Consider the following 20,529-nt stretch of genomic DNA (forward strand, 5'->3'; position numbering starts at 1 on the left):
CCCTCTTCAGCCTGGTTTCTTGACTTCCTGTGCCCCAGGTGACCCTCTTAGCATCTTGATGGTCAACCCCTGCGTCAATGTCTGTCCCTCTCCTTAGCTCCCCCCCCCAATCCTGGCAATCTGTCATCCCACCACCCTGGGGACCTCGTGCGTGAGGGACAGCAGAGAAAAGGAAAGGAGTCATCTCCTGAGGGCAGAACCCAGTGAAATCTGGCCCTGAAAGCAGTCTGGGCAGAAAACACCGGACAGCTAGCTTCATGAAACTGTGACTTTCATGGAGTGACCTTGAGGAACCAGACACTAAATATGAACTCAGAGTGTTAGTGATTAGTGATTGTATTTTACAGGGGAGGAAACTGAGCGGCCCAAGGTCACAAAGCTAGTAAGCACGAGTTGGGACCCAAACCTGTCGTTGGATTCCTAGGTCATGTTCTCCCTGCAGAACTGCCTCCTGCTAAAAGGGCAGCTGGTTTCTGGTCCTCACTTCGTTCCTGGTACCTTTCAGTCACCCACAGCCCACAGAGGGTCCCACCGCCCGCCAGCCTTCATCTGTCAATATCCCTTCTAAAAGGAGAGGAAGGTCAGAGCCTCGCCCTCAGCCCAAGGAGGAGGATGAGGTCAGACCATTACCCAGCTGGAAGAGATCTAAATAATTCATGGGGCTGTGTGAAGCGGGGGCTGCAGCTTCCGGGAGGGCCCAGAAGGCACACAGCAGACAGGAAACAAAATCGGGTCACTTGCACCTGAGCCTGATCTCTGCAAACCCTGTGGTGCTGGAGAAAGTGCCTCGTTTGGTGACAAAGGGTTGGAGGGCATGGCCCCAGGCAAGTCACTTCACGGGATTCTTGCTGCTCTCATTTCTAGCTCTTACGGGAGGTGTGACCACCAGTGTAAAGAGGAATACTGGGTGTGGCCCTTGGCAGGTCCTCAGGGGAGGTAGTGATCATCCCCCTGGCCCCATCTGCCTTTCCAGGAGCCCAGTATGGCACTCAGCACACAGGCAATGACAGAACTATAATAGGGGCTGTCCCCCGTCTTACCCCATCCTCCATTCCCAGACCTTGGGGGAGGGGTGTAGGGGGAGGAGTACAGGCACAAATCTTGCCTATTTTTGGAGGCTTGGTTTCCTCCCTTAGAATAAATCCCCAACCCAGAAAAAGTTGGAATCCGTCTTTGTTGGTCTAGAAGGGAGAGACTAGGTTAAAAATATGTATCAAATCCCAGAAACATTCTCCGTGAACACATGGGGATTCTGTGATAGGAATTCCTCAGAAACAAGAGGATAACATCCTTTAATTCTGAGCAGTTACCGTCCAAATTACTCTACTTTGAACTGAACGGCTTGACTGTGAAATTTACTAAGGTGCTGTTCCAACCTCTTTTTGTTTTCTTCCGTCCCAGGCCCATTTGTGATACGGCTGGACCACCTGGGGAAAGGCAGCTCTCTCCTAAAAACACACCTGTCTTCTCCACTTGGCCAAGGTCTGGAGGGAGCAGGGCCACTGGGTGTCCCCTGAGCCAAGGTGGCCTGCAGCTTTCAGGAGCCCGTCCTCCCCAAGCCAACACCCAGATCCCCGGTGTACTCGGACAATGAACAAACCCACATTCACTGCAGGCTGCTCTTCGAGGCCGTCTGGTGGGGCCCAGACTCCCGTGAGACTGTCACTTCAAAAAAGCAAGACAGTGCCTTTATTCACTGGAAGAGATCTTGGGGCCACTACCCTAGATCAAGAAAAGTCTGAAGTGCCCAAGAACTCCCTCTTCCTCTCCAATAGAGGGAAGTAATACTCTGTTCCAGGAGCTGAGCAACCCAGAGCATGATCGGTCAATGGTAGTGATGGAGGGGGCGTGGGTTGGGGTGGTGGGGCTAGTTGTCACAGGCAGCTGTACAGCCCTACTCTCTCTGCAGGGCCTGTTAGCCCAATTTTTACTCTGGAAAAATATTCCAGTAACAAAGGCACAGGCTGCTGGGGGCCCGACGGTGGCAGTGGAGAGCTGCAGGCTGACCAGAGCGAGGCTGGGCCCTGCTGTTGTTCTCTCCCCCGACCCTGGGCACCCCAAGAAGTCTCTGCACTGAGCACAGAGCTCCAGGGGCATGCCTGAGGAGGCCCCCTTGGACCAGCCAGCTCTGCCTGGCACCCAAGCGCAGGACAAAACCAGGAGACGATGCTACAGAGACCTCGTTCCCGTGAGTCTGGAGCTGCGCACATCTCCGTCCTTGCTGCCACCATCACCAGGTCCTGAAAGATGCCCCCCACTTCCCTGGGTGGCCGTTAGGACCCTCTGGAGCATGTCGTGGGAGAGTCAGAGTGCCAGCACATTTGAGGTGCCCAAGGGGAGGCGGAAATCTGTGCATCTGCCCAGCTGGACCTGGCACGAGTCCCAGTTCTGTGAGCAGCTGAGACCCCGGCCCGTATGATCCAGACTCCCAGCTGGCCCCTGAGGATGCAGCCCAGCACCACCCCATGTCTCGGTGGGCCCCAGCTCACTGCAGGTGGGGAAGGCACCGGGCCATGGCGCAGGAGGGTGCGTAAGAGAAGCAGCACCAAAGGGGCTCGGATCCACCACCCACAGGCCACGAAGAGGAGCGGTCTCTGCCCAGGCCTCAGGCTGAGCTCCGGCCCTACTCCGCGGCCTTCCTCGGTCCAGGTGGTGGCAGGAAGCCCTGATGAGAGAAAGCCCACTTCCGCCAGGGCTTGGCTCCAAACACCCAGGCGCAGGCGGGGCAAGCTGACGCTGGACACCAAGACAGCCAGGAAGGCCTGTGGTGTGAAGACAGGGCATCTGAGGATGGCCATCTGGAGAACCACAGCGTGGGGACACATGGGCTGTGACTGGGGGAAGGGCGTCGAGAGGGGACGGAGACGGGCTGGGCAGTTCTGTAGATCCTTGTGGCCTCAGTCACGTGGGGGGTCAGGAGAGGCGGGCTGGGCAGCAAAGGGACTGGCCCTGGGGCCCCAGCCACACACCTCGGGGCTTCACAGGCCCCCACTCAGTCCTCTGCTTCCTGTTGGTGGCCTCCGGTCCCTCCCAGTTCCAGTGACAAGGGAAAGGTGCTGGGCCCTGCCCAACCCGGACAGAGGTACGAGGACATCAGGACGACGTGTGGTTCAGGGAAGAGGGCTTCTACCATCTTGTTTTATTTTGCGGGGACTGAGCCTAAAGTAACCAGAAAGAACAAGAGTCAAAGGGGACCCTACCGCCTGGGGGGGGCCCAAGCTCCGACTTCTACTAAAAACAGTGTCTGAGTCCCAGCGGGGCGGGTGCGATCTGACATAGAAGGGAAACTCTGGGAGAAATTTGTTTTTCTTCCGGCAACCTTTCTCTCCCTTCCAACAGAGCCATTTTTTTTTCCCTACGACCGGTGTCAGAAAATAGCTTCTGACTCGTTGGGGAGAAACATTCCCAAGCTCGGGAGGGGCGGGCTTGGCAGCCCCTTTCGCAAAGCCTGGAGCCGGTGTCCAAGGGTCAGAGCGCGGCTGCTGATCCAAGCCCAGGCCACTGGCTTGGTCCCAGAGTGGATCTTGGAAGACAGAGCTCCAGAAAACCTGGCCAGTGTTGGCCACCTCTAGAGGCTATGTGGCCTTAGTGGGTCCTGTTTGGTTACCTGTGACAGGGGCCAGGAGAGGGACACCCCTGCCTTGCCTATAAGGCCACGTCCGACCCTAAAATGGCACAATTCTGGGATTCTGACTCTGTAGAAAGGATAGAGGGCTGTCCTGTGCACCCTTCTTGGCAGCCAGGAGGTTTAAAATGAGCTGATGTGGAAAGGCCTTGTTTATCATAAAGGACTCGGCCAGAGGACATGTTAATAACTGCCCAGGAATGAAACCAACCGGAACCGGCCGACCCTTTCCACCTTTGGAAACCCACTTTGTAAACAGGCGCCGGGGCTTTCTGAGCCATCCGCTCCCACCGTGCTCAGCACAGCACGATCTAAAGGCACAGGCTGGCCACTCTCCACCGCATCCCCTGGAGCACATGAATGGCCATCCCCGCCTAAGAGGGTCTGAAGCTGGTCCGCCTTCCCTTACATACACCGTCCGCAGAGCTGCCTGGTGGCGGTAGTGGGTCCGCCCTCCCCCTCTGGCCCTGTGCACGGCTGGGGGAGGGGGGTCCCCGAGGAAAGCTGCCTGATCTCAGCTAAGCCCAGATGCCGGACTAGACCCTGGACAGGCGCTGGGCCCGGAGTCCATTCTGATGCACGCGATGCCGCACAACACAACACAGAGGCTCAGCTGAAAACTCCTTCCCTGCGGGCAGGCGTCAGCTCCTGAACTGCCAGAAGGAAAAAGCAGCAGCGGCCTTCACGTGAGCTGGATTCAGAGGGAGGCGGTGGCTCCTCAGGGACAGAGAGCCCGGGGTCAACAACGACATTCCCAGAGGAAGGGCTCGTAAAGCAAAAATGTGTTTATTAGGCACCCTTGCTCCTCACAGAGGAGCAAGACCCAGGACAGACGCGCCTGAGAAATCTCTCGAGGTTGCAGGAATCTCTCCAAAGACTCCAGAAAATGTTGGCACTGACCGGCCACCACCCCAAGAACACTGTCTGGCTGGAGCATGAAGCCAGGGCTGGGTCCTCAGCCCCACAGACACTGAGGAGTGGGGGAGAGGGGGGGCCGGGGACACCCACCCAGACACTGGTGGACAGGGATGGCCTTCCCAGCTCTGAGCCACTGAGGGGGCAGGGGCTGCAGGAGAGCTCTGGGCTTCTCTCCCGGGGCCCCATCCCAGAGGCCCTCCCCAGATCTGCCTGCCTCCACCTGGCCGCCGACTCAGTCCCACACATAGGGGTTTCTAAAGACCTGGGAGTTCTTGCCGTCTCTCAGCGGGGAGGCTGCCTGGTGGCTCTGGGCGGCATACATGTCCTCGGCCCTCAGGGTGGAGTTGGCACTGCCCGTCACCTGGCTGTTGGCGGTGGCTCGTGGGAGGATGACGTCGTAAGCTCCTTCGGACTGAAAGGAAGGACAGGAGGTCTCGCAGCCCGCTTCCGCCAGGGCGGACGTGCAAACACTCTGCTTCCTGCAGGGCTGTGCCGGCCAGCTCACCTCCCTCCCTGCATCCCCCTGCCACTGCCCCCCAGCCGGGCCCCAGCGGCGGCATGGGATGGGGGACTCCACCTCTGCAGACGGAGGGACTGGCCTCTGACCTGGAACCCCTGCCCTCACCCCGCAGAGTGCCCGGCCACGAGGCATGGGAAGAGGCCTCCGGTCACCGCTGATGGCCCCCGGGGCGTCGCTGTTTTCAGAAGGATCCATTCTCTTCTCAAGCCTCCTGCCTCCTGCTCCCAGTTCCTGGGGCAAGTCCTGGGGCCCAGTGCAGAGTGAACCGCACTGAGTGGCCACTGCTCCCAGGCTCCCTTCTCCCTGAACTCTTCCCCGAGCCCTCAAGTGGCAGTAGATGCACTTCCCCGAGCCCCAGTGGCATCAGAGTGGCAGGTCTGCCTGGCCGAGGACAGCCGGCAGGTCGTGGGCATGCCCCTGTTTCTGATTTTGAAGCCTGAACAGGCTAGTCCAATGTGGAGACTTAAGGCCCAAATTCTCTGCCTGGAACCCGGCTAGAACTGCAGAGGTCCGGCTCCTGGGTGGGCGAGAGACAGCTGTCAGGGGGAGGGGAGGGTCCAACTCCTGCCTTGGAAGGAAGGTGAACTCCTAGCCCTGCCTTATCCCTAACCCCTGCTACTCCAGAGCCCCAAGCTGCCTTTGGTGGAATCAGACCCGGGAGGCCCTCCCACTGGTTTACAATCCCCGGCTGACGGGCCCCTGGAAGCTTCCAGAACATCTAGGCGGGTGAGCCTCAAAATCACTGTGCCTCAGAATCACCTGGGCACCTGGTTGGGGCCCCCGTCGCAGCCAATCAGGCTCCACCCAGTGGGGGCCAGGTCAGTGTTTAAGTGGGGGAGGGGAGCCCCATCTGTAGTCTTCGCTCATCTTTCTGGGTGGTAACTGCCATCCCGGCAGACTCCAAGCTGTCACCGTGACGCCACGAAGAGATGCTAACCATCAGCCATCGCTCCCCCTCGCTCCACGCAATCTGCATTTTCAGCAAGTTCCCAGGTGATGGTAATGCTGGGGTGGGGGGCGCTGGGGACCACGTGGTGAGAATCACCATGTCAGATAAAACATCCCTGTTCGCCCCGATCCCCAACCACCGGGGAAGCAGGACTCAGCGTGCCAGGGCGACTAAGGGGTGGCCAAGCTGGGACAGCTGCTGCAGGAAGGATCCTGGGGAGCTGGGGGTGGGGGGGAGTGGTTCACAGCCCGAGTGGCTGGGACCAGCAGACCCTGCTTCCGCCCTTCAGAGACTCCTTGCCTCAGCTCAGAGAAAGGGAAGGGGCTGGAGCTGGAGTTTCAGATATTCCTTGCACGCTGCACTGCCCTGGGGCTCACGGCACAGAGGGGGGTGAGAACACCACCGGCTGATCTCCCTGGCTTCCTGTTCCCAGCGTCTTGCCAAGGCAGGTCACTGACCTCTCCCCACAGTGACTGCCAGCCCAGGGGGAGGAACATATATGGAGTGAGTGAGACTCTAAGCCGCTGTCTTCCTGTTCCCACCCCCCACTGGCTAATGGAGCATCTGGTTTCCAGAACCCAGGGGAGGTATGAGGTCAAGGGCTGCCGCCGCCTGCTTGTGGGGGGAGGGGAGCCAAGGCCCTCTTGGGACAGCTGTGTCTGAGAAGTACTTACCCAGACCTGTTTTCTGGTCCTCTGTGCCTTTGGGGGCACTAAGGAACGCCACCTCCCTACCTGGCTGAGACCTTCCTTTGTCCCTCCCTAAGCTCCTTAGGGTAACGCAGGCATCTCCCACCAGCTCAAGGAGGACTGTTCTGCTTTCTCTACAGCCTGGGGCCGGGCCAGGGTCCTTGTGTGATGCCCAGGGACATAGGGCAGGCCCCCCTGCAGTGCCACTGAAGGTAGTGTCTACATCAACTCCAGGAAAAGGGCATTAGGAGCCAAGGGGCTCTGCTCCCTGAAGCCGACGCACCAGAAGGAGAAGCCTGCCTCGTCCCCATCACCTCCTGCCCCAGCCGCCAACTGGCCACATGGCCTCTGCACTCTCGCTACTGGCCGGCTCAGGCTGGGCGCCGCTGGGGCCACACTCACCGGGCCTTTGTGCATCAGGGCCATCTCGGTGGGCTGGTAGACGCTGGTCAGCAGCTGCCCGTTGTACCCACTGTATGGTGACACTGGTCTCTTAGCTGCAAAGAGACACAGGCGTGGTTGGAGAGTGGATTCTCAGGCAGGGCTCCCCAGGGGGCATGGAGAGGGAAGAGCGGCTCACCTTCCCCGGGATAACATCTGACCCGAGGGGGAAGCCTGGCCAGGGGTGGCCCACCTAGTGGGAGGGGTAGCTGCAGGTGGGGGGTCCCCTCCAGAGACCAGCATGCCTTTGTCAGGGGTCAAGAAGAGCTGCTGCTGCCTGCCTTCCGCTTGGGCTTTCCTGCACTGGGAGGACCCCCCCACACACACACACACACCCGGCTTTTCAGCAAAGAAAAATGCTCCTGTCAGCAACCTTCATATCCCCATCCGCCCTCCGGGGCCAGAGGCCAAGAGGGGCACATGGGTCTTCGGCTGCCTTCCAAGGTGGCCAGGCTCCAGCTTTGGCCTCCACCAACGCAGGCTAGCTGCCAGAGGCTAGGGTACACGGAGCGGACACCCCACGGGCTGGGACTCCTCATGTCATCCCAGGGCACAGCTGGCTGCTGATCCGCCAGGACCCCGCAACCCAGAGCCCCACCAGGAGGACCGAATGTACATTCATCCTGTCCTGTAGCACCCTGGCGAGTTTCCAGAACTATTTTCGGCTCCAAGAATACCTCCCCATGTCTTCGGGTATGTTGGTGTCCTGATCTGTTCTACCCTGTTGGGGTTCCCAGGGTGTCCGAGAAAAGCTGATGACCAACCCCTGGGGCCCGAGAGCAGGACAGGAGGAAGGATGTCTGTCTCCTGCAGGCTGCTGGCCCACAACTCCAAGGGACCACAACTGTACAGGGCCAGCTTCCTAAGTGCTAGGCCCACTCGATTGATTTTTCCATTTAGAAAAAAAAAAAAAAAAAGAGGAGGGAAAAAAACCCTCACAGCCCCAGAAATGTTTGCCTTGAGAGGACAAAGGCTGAGTACTATGAAGGCCTCCTGGCCAGACCCAGGATGAGAGCAGATATGGGTGCCCAAGCCCCACCCCCACTCAATTGGTTCCGCTCTGTATGCAGACCCAGGGCTACCCCAGTGGGCAGATCACAGATCAAGTGTGGACAGGACAAAGGTCACTCCTTCCCCCAAAACAGAAATAATGGGGATCTCAGTCTGTAGAGAGGAGGCAAGGAGTTCTGCTTCTGGAACTCTCCTTGTCTCGGACTCAGCCCCCAGGCAGAGACTCCAGAGCTGGCGATGGACAGCCAAGCAATTGAAGTCTTAAGCCCCCAAAACATCCCTATCAGACCAGTCTGGGGTTGGGGTCAGGGGGCTGTCCTGGTCTTTCTTTTTTTCTTTTTTTTTTTTTTAATTTTTTTTTTTTAAGATTTTATTATTTATTTGTCAGAGAGAACGAGCGAGAGCAAGCACAGGCAGAGTGGAAGGCAGAGTCAGAGGGAGAAGCAGGCTCCCTGCGGAACAAGGAGCCCGATGTGGGACTCGATCCCAGGACGCTGGGATCATGACCTGAGCCAAAGGCAGCTGCTTAACCAACTGAGCCACCCAGGCGTCCCTGTCCTGGTCTTACTGTCCTCCTGTTCCCAGTCATGTCAGACAAAGAGTACTGTGGGCAGCTGGCTAAGGACAGCACGCCACAGGACACATCAGGAGAGATACAGCACATCAGGAAAGGTACGTGGCACATAGTAGGTGCTCAATAAATGCTAGTGGTCCTTACAGTTAACAAAATGTCAGAGAAATACTCTTCCCTTTGGAAGCCAGGAGCTCAACTGGCAGCCAAGTGTCCCAGAGAATGATCCCCCCTCCCCCTTCCCCTCACCCCTGCCCGCCTGCTTCTCAAGCTGCTCCCAAGGCAGGGGCTTGGCACAGGCTGCAGAAGCTTTACCCATTCCTGCCTCTTCCAATTCCAGGACGCCCTCGGCCTGACCCCTCTGAGGCTGTACATCTGGCCGGTGCCCTTAGTGCTGGGCTCCAACAGGAAAGCCCCATCCCATTCACAACGAGCCAGGACAGGAGCTTGGGGACAAGCCAGGGGAGAGTGGGTGCTGCTGAGACCAGGATGTGGCCCAGTGCTTCTGTTAAAAAGAACAAAATCAGGGCACCTGGCTGGCTCGTTGGTTAAGCGTCCAATGAACTCTTGATTTTGGCTCAGGTCATGATCTCAGTGTCGTGAGATCGAGGCCTTTGAGGGGCTCTGCGCTTAGCAGGGAGTCTGCTTCTCTCTTTCTCCCCCCCATCTCCCTCTGTCCATCCCATAACTAGCGTGCGTGCTCTGGTGCACTCTCTCTAAAATACACAAATAAATCTTAAAAAAAAAAAAAAAGAACAAAATCTTCACAGAGAAGACTTTTAAAGGAAACTAAGACTATGAATAGGTACGTAATGGAAAAACAAGTCCAGGAAGGGTAGTTGTGATCATGGTAAAAGAGGAATACAGACCGCTAATAGCTAATACATCTAGAATAATTTCCAAGTGCCAGGCACAAGCATTAACTCAGTCTTCGCAAGAGCCCGATTTAACAGGAACCGTTATCATCCCCATTTTACAGAAGAGGAAACAGAGGCCCGTGTTGGTCAAGTATCAGTCAGAGGTGGCCAAGGACAGGACAGGAAAGAACGGGGTAAAACCGGGAAGACAGCCTGGGGAGGGGGTCATCTATAGTGTTTGAAATTTTCCAGTGATCATATATTCATGAACCACAGGAGATGGGAAAAAAAAAAACAACCTTAAAAAATGGTTTTTAGGGACTTTAAGACAGAAAACTAGCAGTAATTCAAGAACCTTCCACCCTGCTGAGGAGACCAGCCCCGACCGTCCCGCCGTCCAGGATGTGGAACGATCGATGGGGGACGCAGGGACGGTCTCCCTCTGCCTACCTGAGGCTGGCTCGTCCATGGAGAACGCCTTGTTCTCCACAAACATGCTCTGGCCCTTCTGCTCTTTCAGGATGGTCTCGTAGCCCACGCCGCGGGTAGGGTACATGTCCCCCTGGTAGCTCTGCTCCGGGCTGGCCTTGGTCACCTGGGAGACCTCCGGGATGACATAGAAGAGGACAAAGGCCCAGGCGTTGGCGGCGAGGGCGATGGCCAGAGTGGGGTCATCCCAGGTGGGGCTGTTGCGCTGCCGGTTGCCGTAGGTGTACATGACGATCCACACCACCCATATGGCCATGGACGTGGCCGTGGTGAGCAGCACGAAGACGCCGTGCTTCCGCCAGCGCCGAAAGCGGCCGCACAGGGCCGGCCAGGCCCCGGTGAAGGCACAGAGCAGGAGCAGCATGACGTAGATGAGCGCCATGACGAAGTCCATGTTGGCAATGGCGCAGGGGGAGGCCGCGGCCCAGGCTGCGCTGCCGTTGCCCTGAGGGCCGCCCTCGCCGCTGCCCCCCCGCACCAGCGTAATGATCAGCCACTCGGTGTTGATGATCACCTCCACGAGCGTCAGCAGCAAGGCCACTGCGAAGATCACCCAGCCCCGCGGCCCGTGGTTCTTCCGGGCCAGAAAGTTGAGGGCAAAGACATGTGCCACCAGGCAGGAGAAGCAGATGGCGAACAGGACTCCAAAGAGGAACCGTCGCGAGGCACAGGTGGAGAAGTCGGGCTTCACCACGCAGGCGAAGACGAGGCAAAAGAGGCCCAGGGTCCCCAGCAGAAAGAACACCTGGGTCCCCAGGAGGCTCCGCTTCTTGGTGTCCTGCACAAAGGGGAGGCTGGCCACGAGGATGATGGTGAGGACAAAAGTGGTGACGACTCCCGCCCCGGCCACCGCCTCCAAGATGATGCCCCAAGCCCCAGAACGGTCACACAGGTTGTAGTAGAGGGGGTTGAGGTCTGGGCTGCAGCCAGGCGGCACGTGGTTCTGGGCCTGGGCGCCGGCGGACAGGAAGAGAGGCAGCCCCAGGCACGTCAGCAAGGTTTTGGGGACGGCCATCCTGGCTCCCAGGCCAGGCACTGGCTGGGTCCCTAGAGGCAAGACAGGGAAAAGGCAAAGTCAGTCCTCCATGGCCAGACTCAAGACACACGAATCACTTGCTTCCCCCCGATCCTGAACCAGGGCACACAGCGGGAGCAGATCACAAGGCTGTCCTCCAGGCTTCAGAATCCTTCTTGACACAGCACCCCTGGGAAGCGTATCCGCTGACCAGAGAGGCAAATGAGATGAAGGCCATTTGTCATCTCTGTTCCTCGTCATAGAAAAGGCAGAACCTGTCCCTGAACTGTCAGGTTCCCCCCTCTCCTATCATAAACAGGATCCCAATGCTCCCTGAGCTCCTGCATTTGAGCTGAGGGTGACAAGGTCTGAGAGCAAGTCAAAACCAAGCCTATCACCCATTTTGCACTTTCTCTCTGTCCTGAGACTCCGTCTCTGTGATGCTCATGGCCACGGCCAACCCACCATGCGCTCATTCACACACCACGGACTTCCGAGCCCCCTGAAAGGCATGGCCTGCAGCCAGAAAAAATGAAGAGAGACAGTTCTCTCGGATTCCTCCCTATCACCTCCCTTTTCTGCCCTTCATTTGCCCACTTCCCACGTCAGCGCTCCTCTTCAGAACCCAGACTTCTTTGTCTAGCTTGGTTGTCGGAGTCAAGGATAAAATAATTTCTCGGCTAGGGAGTTAATGACTTCATGCAAAAATCCTCCTATGAGGCATTAACATTTTAAATCCACGAATGGGGAAGGGCAATGCAAAGACCAGAGGAACTTATTGTCACGGAAGACATTAAGGCATCGTAGCTAGAAGGCAAAAAAAGAGATTTTTCATTCACACCAGGAAGGTACCCTGTTACTCTATGTACTACTCATTGGACCAGTCCCGACAACTAGTCCCGACATCAACAGCGGCTCTAGAGCGGCTAGTGAGCCGCAAACAAAACGGAACCCCTGCCCTCAACACCAGCTGGGCTAGCCCTCTGTGGATTGGAGGTGACAAATGTGGCAGGTTGGGCACCTGGGTGGCTCAGCTGTTAAGCATCTGCCTTCTGCTCAGGTCACGATCCCAGGATCCTGGCACAGAGTCCCACGTCGGGGTCCCCCCTCTCAACAGGAAGCCTCCTTCTCCCTCTCCCACTCCCCCTGCTTGTGTTCCCTCTCTGTCAAATAAATAAATAAAAATATTTTTAAAAAAAAAGAACGTGGCAAGTTAAGAGAAATTAAATATCTAATGAGTGAAAGATTTTAAATTTACTTGGAGAACAGAAAATTCCGATGTTCTAAACAGCCAAGTTCAAAAATACTGCAAAATGCAGATATGCACATTATATCACCCCTTCTTCAAGTAAATAGTGAAAAACCCCTCTTCCTCTCTCTCCCTTCTTGGGTCCCCAGAACTCCCCAGAAAGATGGCAACCAAGCGGGACACCTGGGTGGCTCAGTCGGTTAGGTGGCTGACTTTGGCTTGGGTCAATGGTCATGGTCCTCCCAGCGTCCTGGGATCAAGTCCCACATCAGGCTCCTTGTTCCGCAGGGAGCCTGCTTCTCCCTCTGCCTGCCTGTACTCTCTCTGTCTCTCTGACAGATAGATAAAATCTTAAAAAAAAAAACCAAAAAAAAACAAAGAGGGCAACCAAGCTTCCCAGGACGATAGTGACCACTAGTGGCTCACAAGGGAATGGCATGATCCAACTCTTCCCCCACCTCCTTCCTTCCTCCTTCGCGGGTGGTTGATACTGTCTACCCCTTAAGTTTTCACCATTCCTAGTTACCTAATTTCTAACAGGTGAACAAAAGTCCTAAATCTCAGTCAACAGAAACGGTCTCTCTGTCACTGATAAGTGGAAGAGTATGTGCTACTGGATAAGGGAAAATAAAGCTCAAAAATTAAATGAATCTACATAATAAAGATCATCAATTTTCAAAGTCCTTTAACATATCCCACAGGCCCAAGGCACCCCTTGAAAACACTGTAGGTATCTCGACCTTCTCAGCTACCTCATTTTTTTCTTTTTCTTTAAGATTTCTATTTATTTGGCAGAGAGAGCAAGAGAGAGCACAAGTAGGGGGAGCGGCAGGCAGAGGGAGAGGGAGAAGCAAGCCCCCCACGGGGCAGAGGGCTGGATGTGGGGCTCGATCCCAGGATCCTGGGATCATGACCTGAGATGAAGGCAGGCGCTTAACTGACTGAGACGCACTCGGGTCCTTCATTTTTCAGTTAGGCTGGCTCCTCCCCACCCCCGTGCTACCTATCATTAACTCTTAATAAGCTAACATCTTTGCTCTGTTTCCAAAAAACTGCATGGTCAGAGCTCAGTTCTAATGCAAAAGCACGTTTCCCCTGCATCGAGATTTAAATCAGCTTTCGTAGGGGACTCTGTGTAATCGTAAATCAATAAAGCATAAACTGTGTTTACAAGTGCTGGAAAGAAAGAAGGGTCAATGATTGATGGATAAGGAGGAACACCGAACCACTCCAGGGAGAGAGGTGATTTGCAGATTCCGTGCTAGGGGTTCCTAAGCATTCAACCCCATCCTGGGTGTTTGGGGCTCACAGCAAAGCAGCCAGAACTTGTGGTAGAGTTGGAGATGTGGCAGTGCACCCTGAGAAAGGCCACCCCGACTTAGCCCCCAGGTATCTGCGTATTTTCCAGTACTTTACCCCCTCCCAGCTCTGGGTGCCAGTTTAGAAACAGGCACTGCTTCCCAATCAGAAAATATCTACTGTGCATTTGCAGGGGACAAAGGCCAGTCGTTCTCTGAGCTCTGGGAAACGAAGATGAACAGATACAGTCCCTGACTGGATGGTTGGTTGGTTTGTTTGTTTTTTTCCGTTTTGTTTTTCCTCCATGACTTGATGGTTTTTAAAATCCAGTACGAGAGATAAGATAGGTGTGTGAGAAAATGGTTAAGTACCACACAACAGAATTTGCCTCTGGGGGAGGGAAAGGTGCTCCAAGAACACCCAGGTGGAAGCTTTTCCAACTTAGGGGTCAGAAAAGACAGAATGGAGAAAACAGCGTTTTATTTGGTATTGTATCAAGCATGAACCAAGTTTGTAAGGGGAGACACAGACTAGAAATGCTACAGGGGGGGAGTTGGGGGCATCATTCTAAAGGCAATGGGGAACCACCGAAAGCTGTGTTTTGCACAAACGTGGAATAACCAGGGTTGTGCTTTAAGATCTCAATCTGGCCAAATGCACAGGCAATCGCTTTGTTGAGGACACATTCACCCGTTTAAAGATCGAGGCCAAAGGTAAAGCCATAACGGCCAGATCTGAGAGATCATTTCCCAAATAAAATCTAAGGACTGTCTGAAGGAGGGGAAAAAGATACCAAAGCCCATACTACAAGTTCAAATCTGGTTAACAGCCACGTCATGATGAAGGGGGAAAAAAAAAAAAAACCACCAACAAACTAGGTCCCATTTAGCTCTGCAACCCTTCTGGTCACTTACTCTTCTCCATCCATCTTGCTCTTAGAAGTACACGCCTTTACCCAGCATCCATCAACCTCACAGCTCTCTGCCCCACCAATGTGGGGAGAGGAAAGAGGAAACTTTTCCTGCCGCTCCTCCTCCTGATCCGTACCCTGCTTGCTCAGCGGCCCTGAAACTTACCAGCCCCAGATGAAACAAACTATTCCCACCCCACATAATCCATTTCTCTATTCCCCGGAACACGCAAGGGCCAGTATGGAGACAAGAATACACCTACTCAAGCCTAGGGCAGTGATCCGTGGAGGCCAACAGATTTAGAGAAGGAAGCTCAGAAGAGGTCCTTTGACCTCCACGAAACCAGATTCAAACAGTCAACCCATGCCACTTTTTACATGACGGCAGGGGCAAAAGGGAAAAGCACTGCAAAGAGATGGACCCAGCTCTGCTAAGAGGCTCTCCCTCCTGCAGGTCCCTAAAGCTTGCACTTCCTGGTTGTCTTCTGGGCCTGGATGGCTCTTCTACGCAAGGGCCTCCCCCTACCATGCTGGAAGGTGTGTGAGGGCAGTGAAAGAGCCATGTGTATCTTAGCTTCCCTGCAAACATCTAGAGCTGCACCTTGAACAGAGTAGGCATTTAAAAAGCATTCGCAGAGCAGACTCAGTGCCCGCTTTTACCCGGCCTTCTTCAGTCTGGAGTCACATCTTCTGCTTCAAGGTTCTCAGTGGGACCAAGGAGGGGAGTGGGTGAGGGACCTCCTCCTGCCCCACGAATTTCTCCCTCTCCACCGCAGCAGCACAGCCCAGTCTCGGATTATTTCCTGGACAAAGGGGCCCTTTTGCTTCCCCTCCTTGGAATCAGTCATACAAATATTTTTAATCACCTCTGAAATCGGCCTCTCCACAGCTCAGCCACTCAGCCCCCAGCTCTGGTCTGAGTCAGCCCAATCCAGTTCCTGAATCCCCTTCCTCCCAGTTTCTCTCTTCAAGGGGAGCAGAGAGGCCTCAGCAGGGGGTGGGTTCTCAGGCCCGGGGCCCTGACTGGCTTGATCAGAGGCACTCAGACCCACTCACCTTTCCAGAACAACCCCCGCTTCAACCCTGCCATTCACACCAGAACCTGAGAACCTCTAGGGTGTAGGAGACCATCCCGAAGAAGGTACTAAGGGCTTCACAGCGCCGCCCTGTTCTGGATCTCCCAGGCTCAAGGACAGAGTAAGACATAGACACGCAGCCTGTGGTTACATTTAAGGGTGCCGTGACCCCCAACAGCCCCCTCTCAAAGGCACCTAGGCTCACCCAGGGACACCACGGAGCATCCTCCTTCCTCATCCGCCAGCACTCAGCACCCTATCAGGACAGATGGATGGACCCCGCAACAGCCCTCCCATCTCCTTCCCTTCTCCCCCATCCCACCTCCCCTCCCTGAGGTTCTATTATCTTACTCCTGTCCAGGAGGCTCTGGAGAGGAAACCCACAGATAAAAGGGATCAGAGATGCCCTACTAGGAGGTACTGAGGTACCCAGGCTGGGGAGGGAGAGGCTTCTGAAAACCTCAGCCTTTGGGCCAAAATTTCCTGAGAATTCTGAAAGGTGGAAGTCTTCAATCCAAGGGTCTGCTGTGGAATGCCACTCTGGAATGCGCCCGGCACCCCCCACACACACACAGGAAGACAAGGTGGGGACCTCCAAGAGCCCAGAACCCTATTTTGACACATTCTGATCCCTGTGCTGTAGGACCAAGATCGTGCAGCTTTGAAATGATCAGCTTTTCTGGGGTGTAAAACTGCGGGCTTGAGGATGGAGGGGCCCTACCCAACCCCTACGGCTCCAAGCCTCCTCCCTCCTCCCTGAAAAGCCCTAGCAGGTAGGAGAGGGGAGGAGAGCAGGGATCTAGGAGCCAAGCTGCCACAAATAGGGGCTCCTTAATGGTCTGATTCCAAACTTTCTACAAGATTCTAAGAATTTCCCTCCTCACTCCTGCGGTCTGCACCGGCGCTCCCCCCGCCTGGGGAGCAGGGCCCCATCCTGTCTCCCGCATTCCCTTAGGCCACAGAAACCTGCTCTCCCCCAGAGGAGGCCGCCCCACCAGTCAGTGCTGACCGTGGACTCACGCAAAGGGCCGCGGGAGTGGAGTGGGCAGCGACTGTGGAGTTCGGGACAGCGCCGGGCTTCCCCCACCGCTGGTCTCCAGCCTGCGCCGGTTTGGAAAGTTTCTGCGACCGAGCGGAGTTGGAGCAGCGTCCCCCGCGCCCCGGTCTTCCACCCTCTGGCTTCTGCCCTCGCCCACGGCCCGCCGGCCCGACCGGGCTCTTCCGGGCAGCGGAGCGGAGGGCGGAGCGGGAAGGCAGCAGCCCTTACCTGGGACGCGCCGCACGCCGCACGCCGCGCGGCGTTTGGGGCCACCTCCAGCCCCAAGCGGAGCGCGAGTGGGGTGAGAGGGGCTCGGCGGAGGGAGCGGAGCCAGACGCAGCCCCGGCCTGGGGTGGCGGGGCCCGGGCGGGGGCTCAGGGCGCAGGGCCTGCCTCTCCCGGGAACGGGGCCGGGCCGGCCGCACTCGGTCGCTCCTTCGGGCGCTGGCCTCTCCCCGCACTCTGCTCCTTTCTCTGGGAGAGGGTGGGCCGGCGCCTGCATCACCGTGACATCACCTCCATTCAGGCGCTTATCGCGCGGCCGCGGCGCTCCAGGTATGTGCAATCCGTTTGCACAGCAACAAAGCCCGCCGGGCCCTCCCCCCGCCGACTCACCTCCAGGCTCCGGCGAGGCGTACTTTCCGGCCGGGGAGGGAGCTCGGAGTTACTGGCGGAGCTGGCCTGAGTGTTGTTGCTGTTTACTGCCACGCCCCCGCACGCGGGCGCGCGCACTCACGCGCACTCACGCGCACTCACTTTCAGGATTCCGCTTTCCCTCCGGAAAGCGGTTTGGGTGCAGCCCAGCACACCTCTCCCGCGGGCTCTCTCGCCCCGCATGTCCCAGCGCGCGCGCACACGAACACGCGCGGCGGCCACCTTGGCGCGTCTCACCGAGCCTTCGTCACCTTCGTCCTGGCCCTTCCGTGAGGGACACACGCCGGGCACAGTTCGCTGCTCTGGGCTAGAGCGAAGCGCACACTCGGACATAAAGTCCGTCTTTGTCACGTCTTCTGTGCCCCCCTCCCCGAGCTTGCACACGTGGACACACCACTCACCGACTGTCCGCCTCTAATATGCGCGGCCTTTCCCTGGCACCTGGGTCACCAAACGTGCATGGGGGTGCGGAGGCGCACCGCGAGAGTCCCTACCGCCGTGGGCGGGGCGGGGATCCACTCGGAACCGTGAACAAACGTCTCCCCGGGCCTGACTCCCCTGCGCCTGGATTTCCTGCGACCGCCCCAGACACGGTCCAACTCTGAGCAAGCGCTCCCCTCCCCGCGTCCCCGTTCCCTGTTCCGACTTGTCCTAATTAGCCTTCACGGTCATGTTCCCCGAGGTACAGTGTTTAACCCGGCCCCCGCGGTCCCTGCGCTCAGGGACGCATCGGCCCTAACTCCGAGTCCAGGTCTCTAGCAGCCCGCGGACTTTTCCACGAGTTCGAGTACCCTCCGCCCCACCCCCACTCTCTGCCCCGGGGTGGATCCGCCGGTTACCACCCTTTCCCCTCCAGCCCCAGGAATCAGCAGAAAGGGAACCGCAAAACTGGGGAAGCGAATCCAGTTTGGGACGTCCCCGGCCCAGTAAACAAGAGGAGATTTTTTCCGGCCGCCTTCCCCTGGGGCTGGCGGGCTCTGCGGGAGGTGGGCAGCGCGGTCCGGGGGCGCCCAGCGGGGCCTAGTTAGCAAGCTCCGGAGACCCGGAGGGGCCGCGGCGCACTGGGAAGGGAGAGGTTGTTGGGTCTGGCCGGGGCCCAGGGGACGGGGAGGGAGGGCAGGACGCCGGGTCTCCGGGGTGCTGGTTCTCGTGACGCCGAGTTGCCTGGGGGATCGCCAGCAGCGCGCGGTCGGAGCCAGCCGGGAGCGGGGCGGGCGACGGGGCGTGTTTGCACAGCCGGGAGCGCCCTCGGGAGGGGCGGGGAGGGGAGGCAGCTGGTCCCGGGTTTGGGGGGGGGGTGGTGGCAAGGTTGGGGGGAGGGCGCGGGGAAAGGGGAGGGGTACCTCCAGGGCTGTTTGTGTGCCTCAATCTACGACGAGCTGGAGTCAAACTCAATGAATCACCAGGAGCGGCCGGAGCGATAAACCCCAGGCCTGCCCCTCCCCTCGCGCACCGGCTTCTCGGAGTCCAGGAGGGATTGTTTGCTTAGCGGCCGGGGCCGGCGGTGGGGCCCTGTGTTTTCTAGAACCCGCCTCCCTCTCTGTGCCTTGCCGTCGCTTGCAAGTCTGGGAAGTGCGGTAATCACTGAATTGTTTCCGTTCTTTTTAAATATTAAGAGGAACAGCGAGTTTCTGGTGCAAAGTTGTGCCTTACTCTTCGTCCCCCTCCCCTAAATCCACTCCCGCCCCCACGTCTTCCCGACCCTCCCATGAGGGTGTGTAGGCAGGTGCCCGCTCGGGGAAGGCAAGCCCTAAGAGAGCCAGTAAGTCCCTCCGGCCTCTGACTCGTGGCTTTCATTAACAAGGCAAGTATTGAAATCACTTTGCCGGGAGGGTCGCTCATTAGCATATGCGAAAAGCCAATTCTGAGAGCCGAGGATGGGTGTAGAGGAAATGGTCTGGGAGTGGAAGCATTCTGGATCCAACGCATCTTCTCCGGCTTCTGGAACTCCTTCAGGTACAGAGGACCCTCCCAAGAGGCAAGTTTTCCCCTGTCAATCCCTGCCCAGGCAGGGGTGAGGTTGGGGTATGAGGCGCCTGCCTGGCCACCCACTGGGAGTGGGTGAAGAGGCATGCCAACCTGCGCAGTAGGCACCCCTGGAAATGTAGGGCAGCTTTCTGAGAAAGGTCTGCTGGGTCCCTTTTCACCCCGTCTCACTCTGGAACAGGATCTACCTTCAAAACAAAGCAAGGCCCACGGGGCCGATGACCCGTCCCTTTCAGCCTCCAGGATCCCTGGTGCCCTCTGGTTTAGTCCCTCGGGCAGGGCCCAGCTGGGTGTGGGACGGTGGGACTGGAGGTCCAGATCACGAGAGCCCCATCCCACTCCAGCCCCCGTGAGTCCCCCCGTGGGGGTGAAGGGTGCTGCTGGACACAGGCAGCCTAGGTTGGCCCCAAGGGAAGTTCTGTGGGAGGTGTGGTGTTTTCCAGAACTCCAGGTATAAGGTTGTCTGTGCCCCCAAATGCCATTCACCCAGTTTAATAACCTATAGGCATAGAAGCCTTTATGAACTCCCATTTTCACCAAAAAATAACACTTTGTGAAGTCATCCTCTATGGATACTGCCCCCCCCCCAACCGCCACATTGTTCAGAGAGATCCTGCATTAATGGATTGTCAGGGAGTGTCTGGATCCCTCCCTCCCCTTATATATGGTGCTTGGGTTCCTCCTTCCATCCATCCGGGCCTTTCTTCAATGAGCTGCAGGACGCCAAGGGACTGACAGGGCCCAGGGGTCAGCAGCAGCTCTGCTACCGGCCAGCTGCGACCTGGACAGGTCCCTGCACCTCCCTGGGCCCTACTATCCTCTCCTGTACAATGGGCTGATAACCTCAGCTTTACGGCTCACCGAAACATCCAGATGAACCCGAGTGTGGAGTGTTCCTCACACAAGTCTGCCCCTCACAGGTGCCCAGCGGTCAGCCTCTCCATTCCTGGTGCATCCCCTCCAAATCTTGGTCCTGTCCACTCTTGTAGAAGCTGCTTCTCTGACCTTCTTTCAATTCTGTTTTATCAGAACAGCCTTATCACACCATGCTCTGGGCCTTCCCCTCTGCTGTTCCTTCTTCCTCCAACATCCTCTACCTTCTACCTCCCTCCCTTTCTCTGACCAAAATTTTTACAGAATCAGCCCTGCCTCAAAGCTCAGCCCCAGTGTCCCTCTGTGAAGCTTTCCTCACCTTCCCCAGAAAGAACTTGGACTTGCTTTACCCACAGCTT

The 20,529-nt window shown here is 57.1% G+C and overlaps 1 protein-coding gene across 3 annotated transcripts; it reads right to left on the bottom strand.

Moving 5' to 3' along the window:
- Positions 1-1,250: 1,250 nt before the first annotated feature.
- GPRC5C (G protein-coupled receptor class C group 5 member C) lies at positions 1,251-18,765 on the bottom strand. Of its 3 annotated transcripts, none has more exons than XM_044247501.1 (5): positions 18,655-18,765; positions 10,032-11,117; positions 7,104-7,198; positions 4,806-4,955; positions 1,251-3,159 (listed from the first exon to the last, which is right to left on the bottom strand). In XM_044247501.1, exons 2-5 carry the CDS (start codon positions 11,083-11,085, stop codon positions 3,127-3,129), a joined length of 1,332 nt encoding a protein of 443 aa, XP_044103436.1. In that variant the 5' UTR covers positions 11,086-11,117; positions 18,655-18,765; the 3' UTR covers positions 1,251-3,126. The 3 variants fall into 3 exon arrangements, with proteins under 3 accessions (XP_044103436.1, XP_044103435.1, XP_044103437.1); XM_044247500.1 differs by lacking the exon at positions 18,655-18,765 and adding an exon at positions 17,273-17,701; XM_044247502.1 differs by lacking the exon at positions 18,655-18,765 and adding an exon at positions 16,887-17,128.
- Positions 18,766-20,529: the final 1,764 nt, after the last annotated feature.

The sequence above is a fragment of the Neovison vison genome, chromosome 5 (genome assembly GCF_020171115.1).
Source record: "Neovison vison isolate M4711 chromosome 5, ASM_NN_V1, whole genome shotgun sequence".
Lineage (NCBI taxonomy): Eukaryota > Metazoa > Chordata > Mammalia > Carnivora > Mustelidae > Neogale > Neogale vison.

Coding starts and splice junctions, on each gene's coding strand:
- GPRC5C (XM_044247501.1), bottom strand. CDS start 11,085: ATGGCCGTCCCCAAAACCTTGCTGACGTGCCTGGGGCTGCCTCTCTTC. Junction 7,199..10,031: donor CATGGACGAGCCAGCCTCAG/GTAGGCAGAGGG, acceptor GTCTCTTTGCAG/CTAAGAGACCAGTGTCACCA. Junction 4,956..7,103: donor CCCTGATGCACAAAGGCCCG/GTGAGTGTGGCC, acceptor CCTTCCTTTCAG/TCCGAAGGAGCTTACGACGT.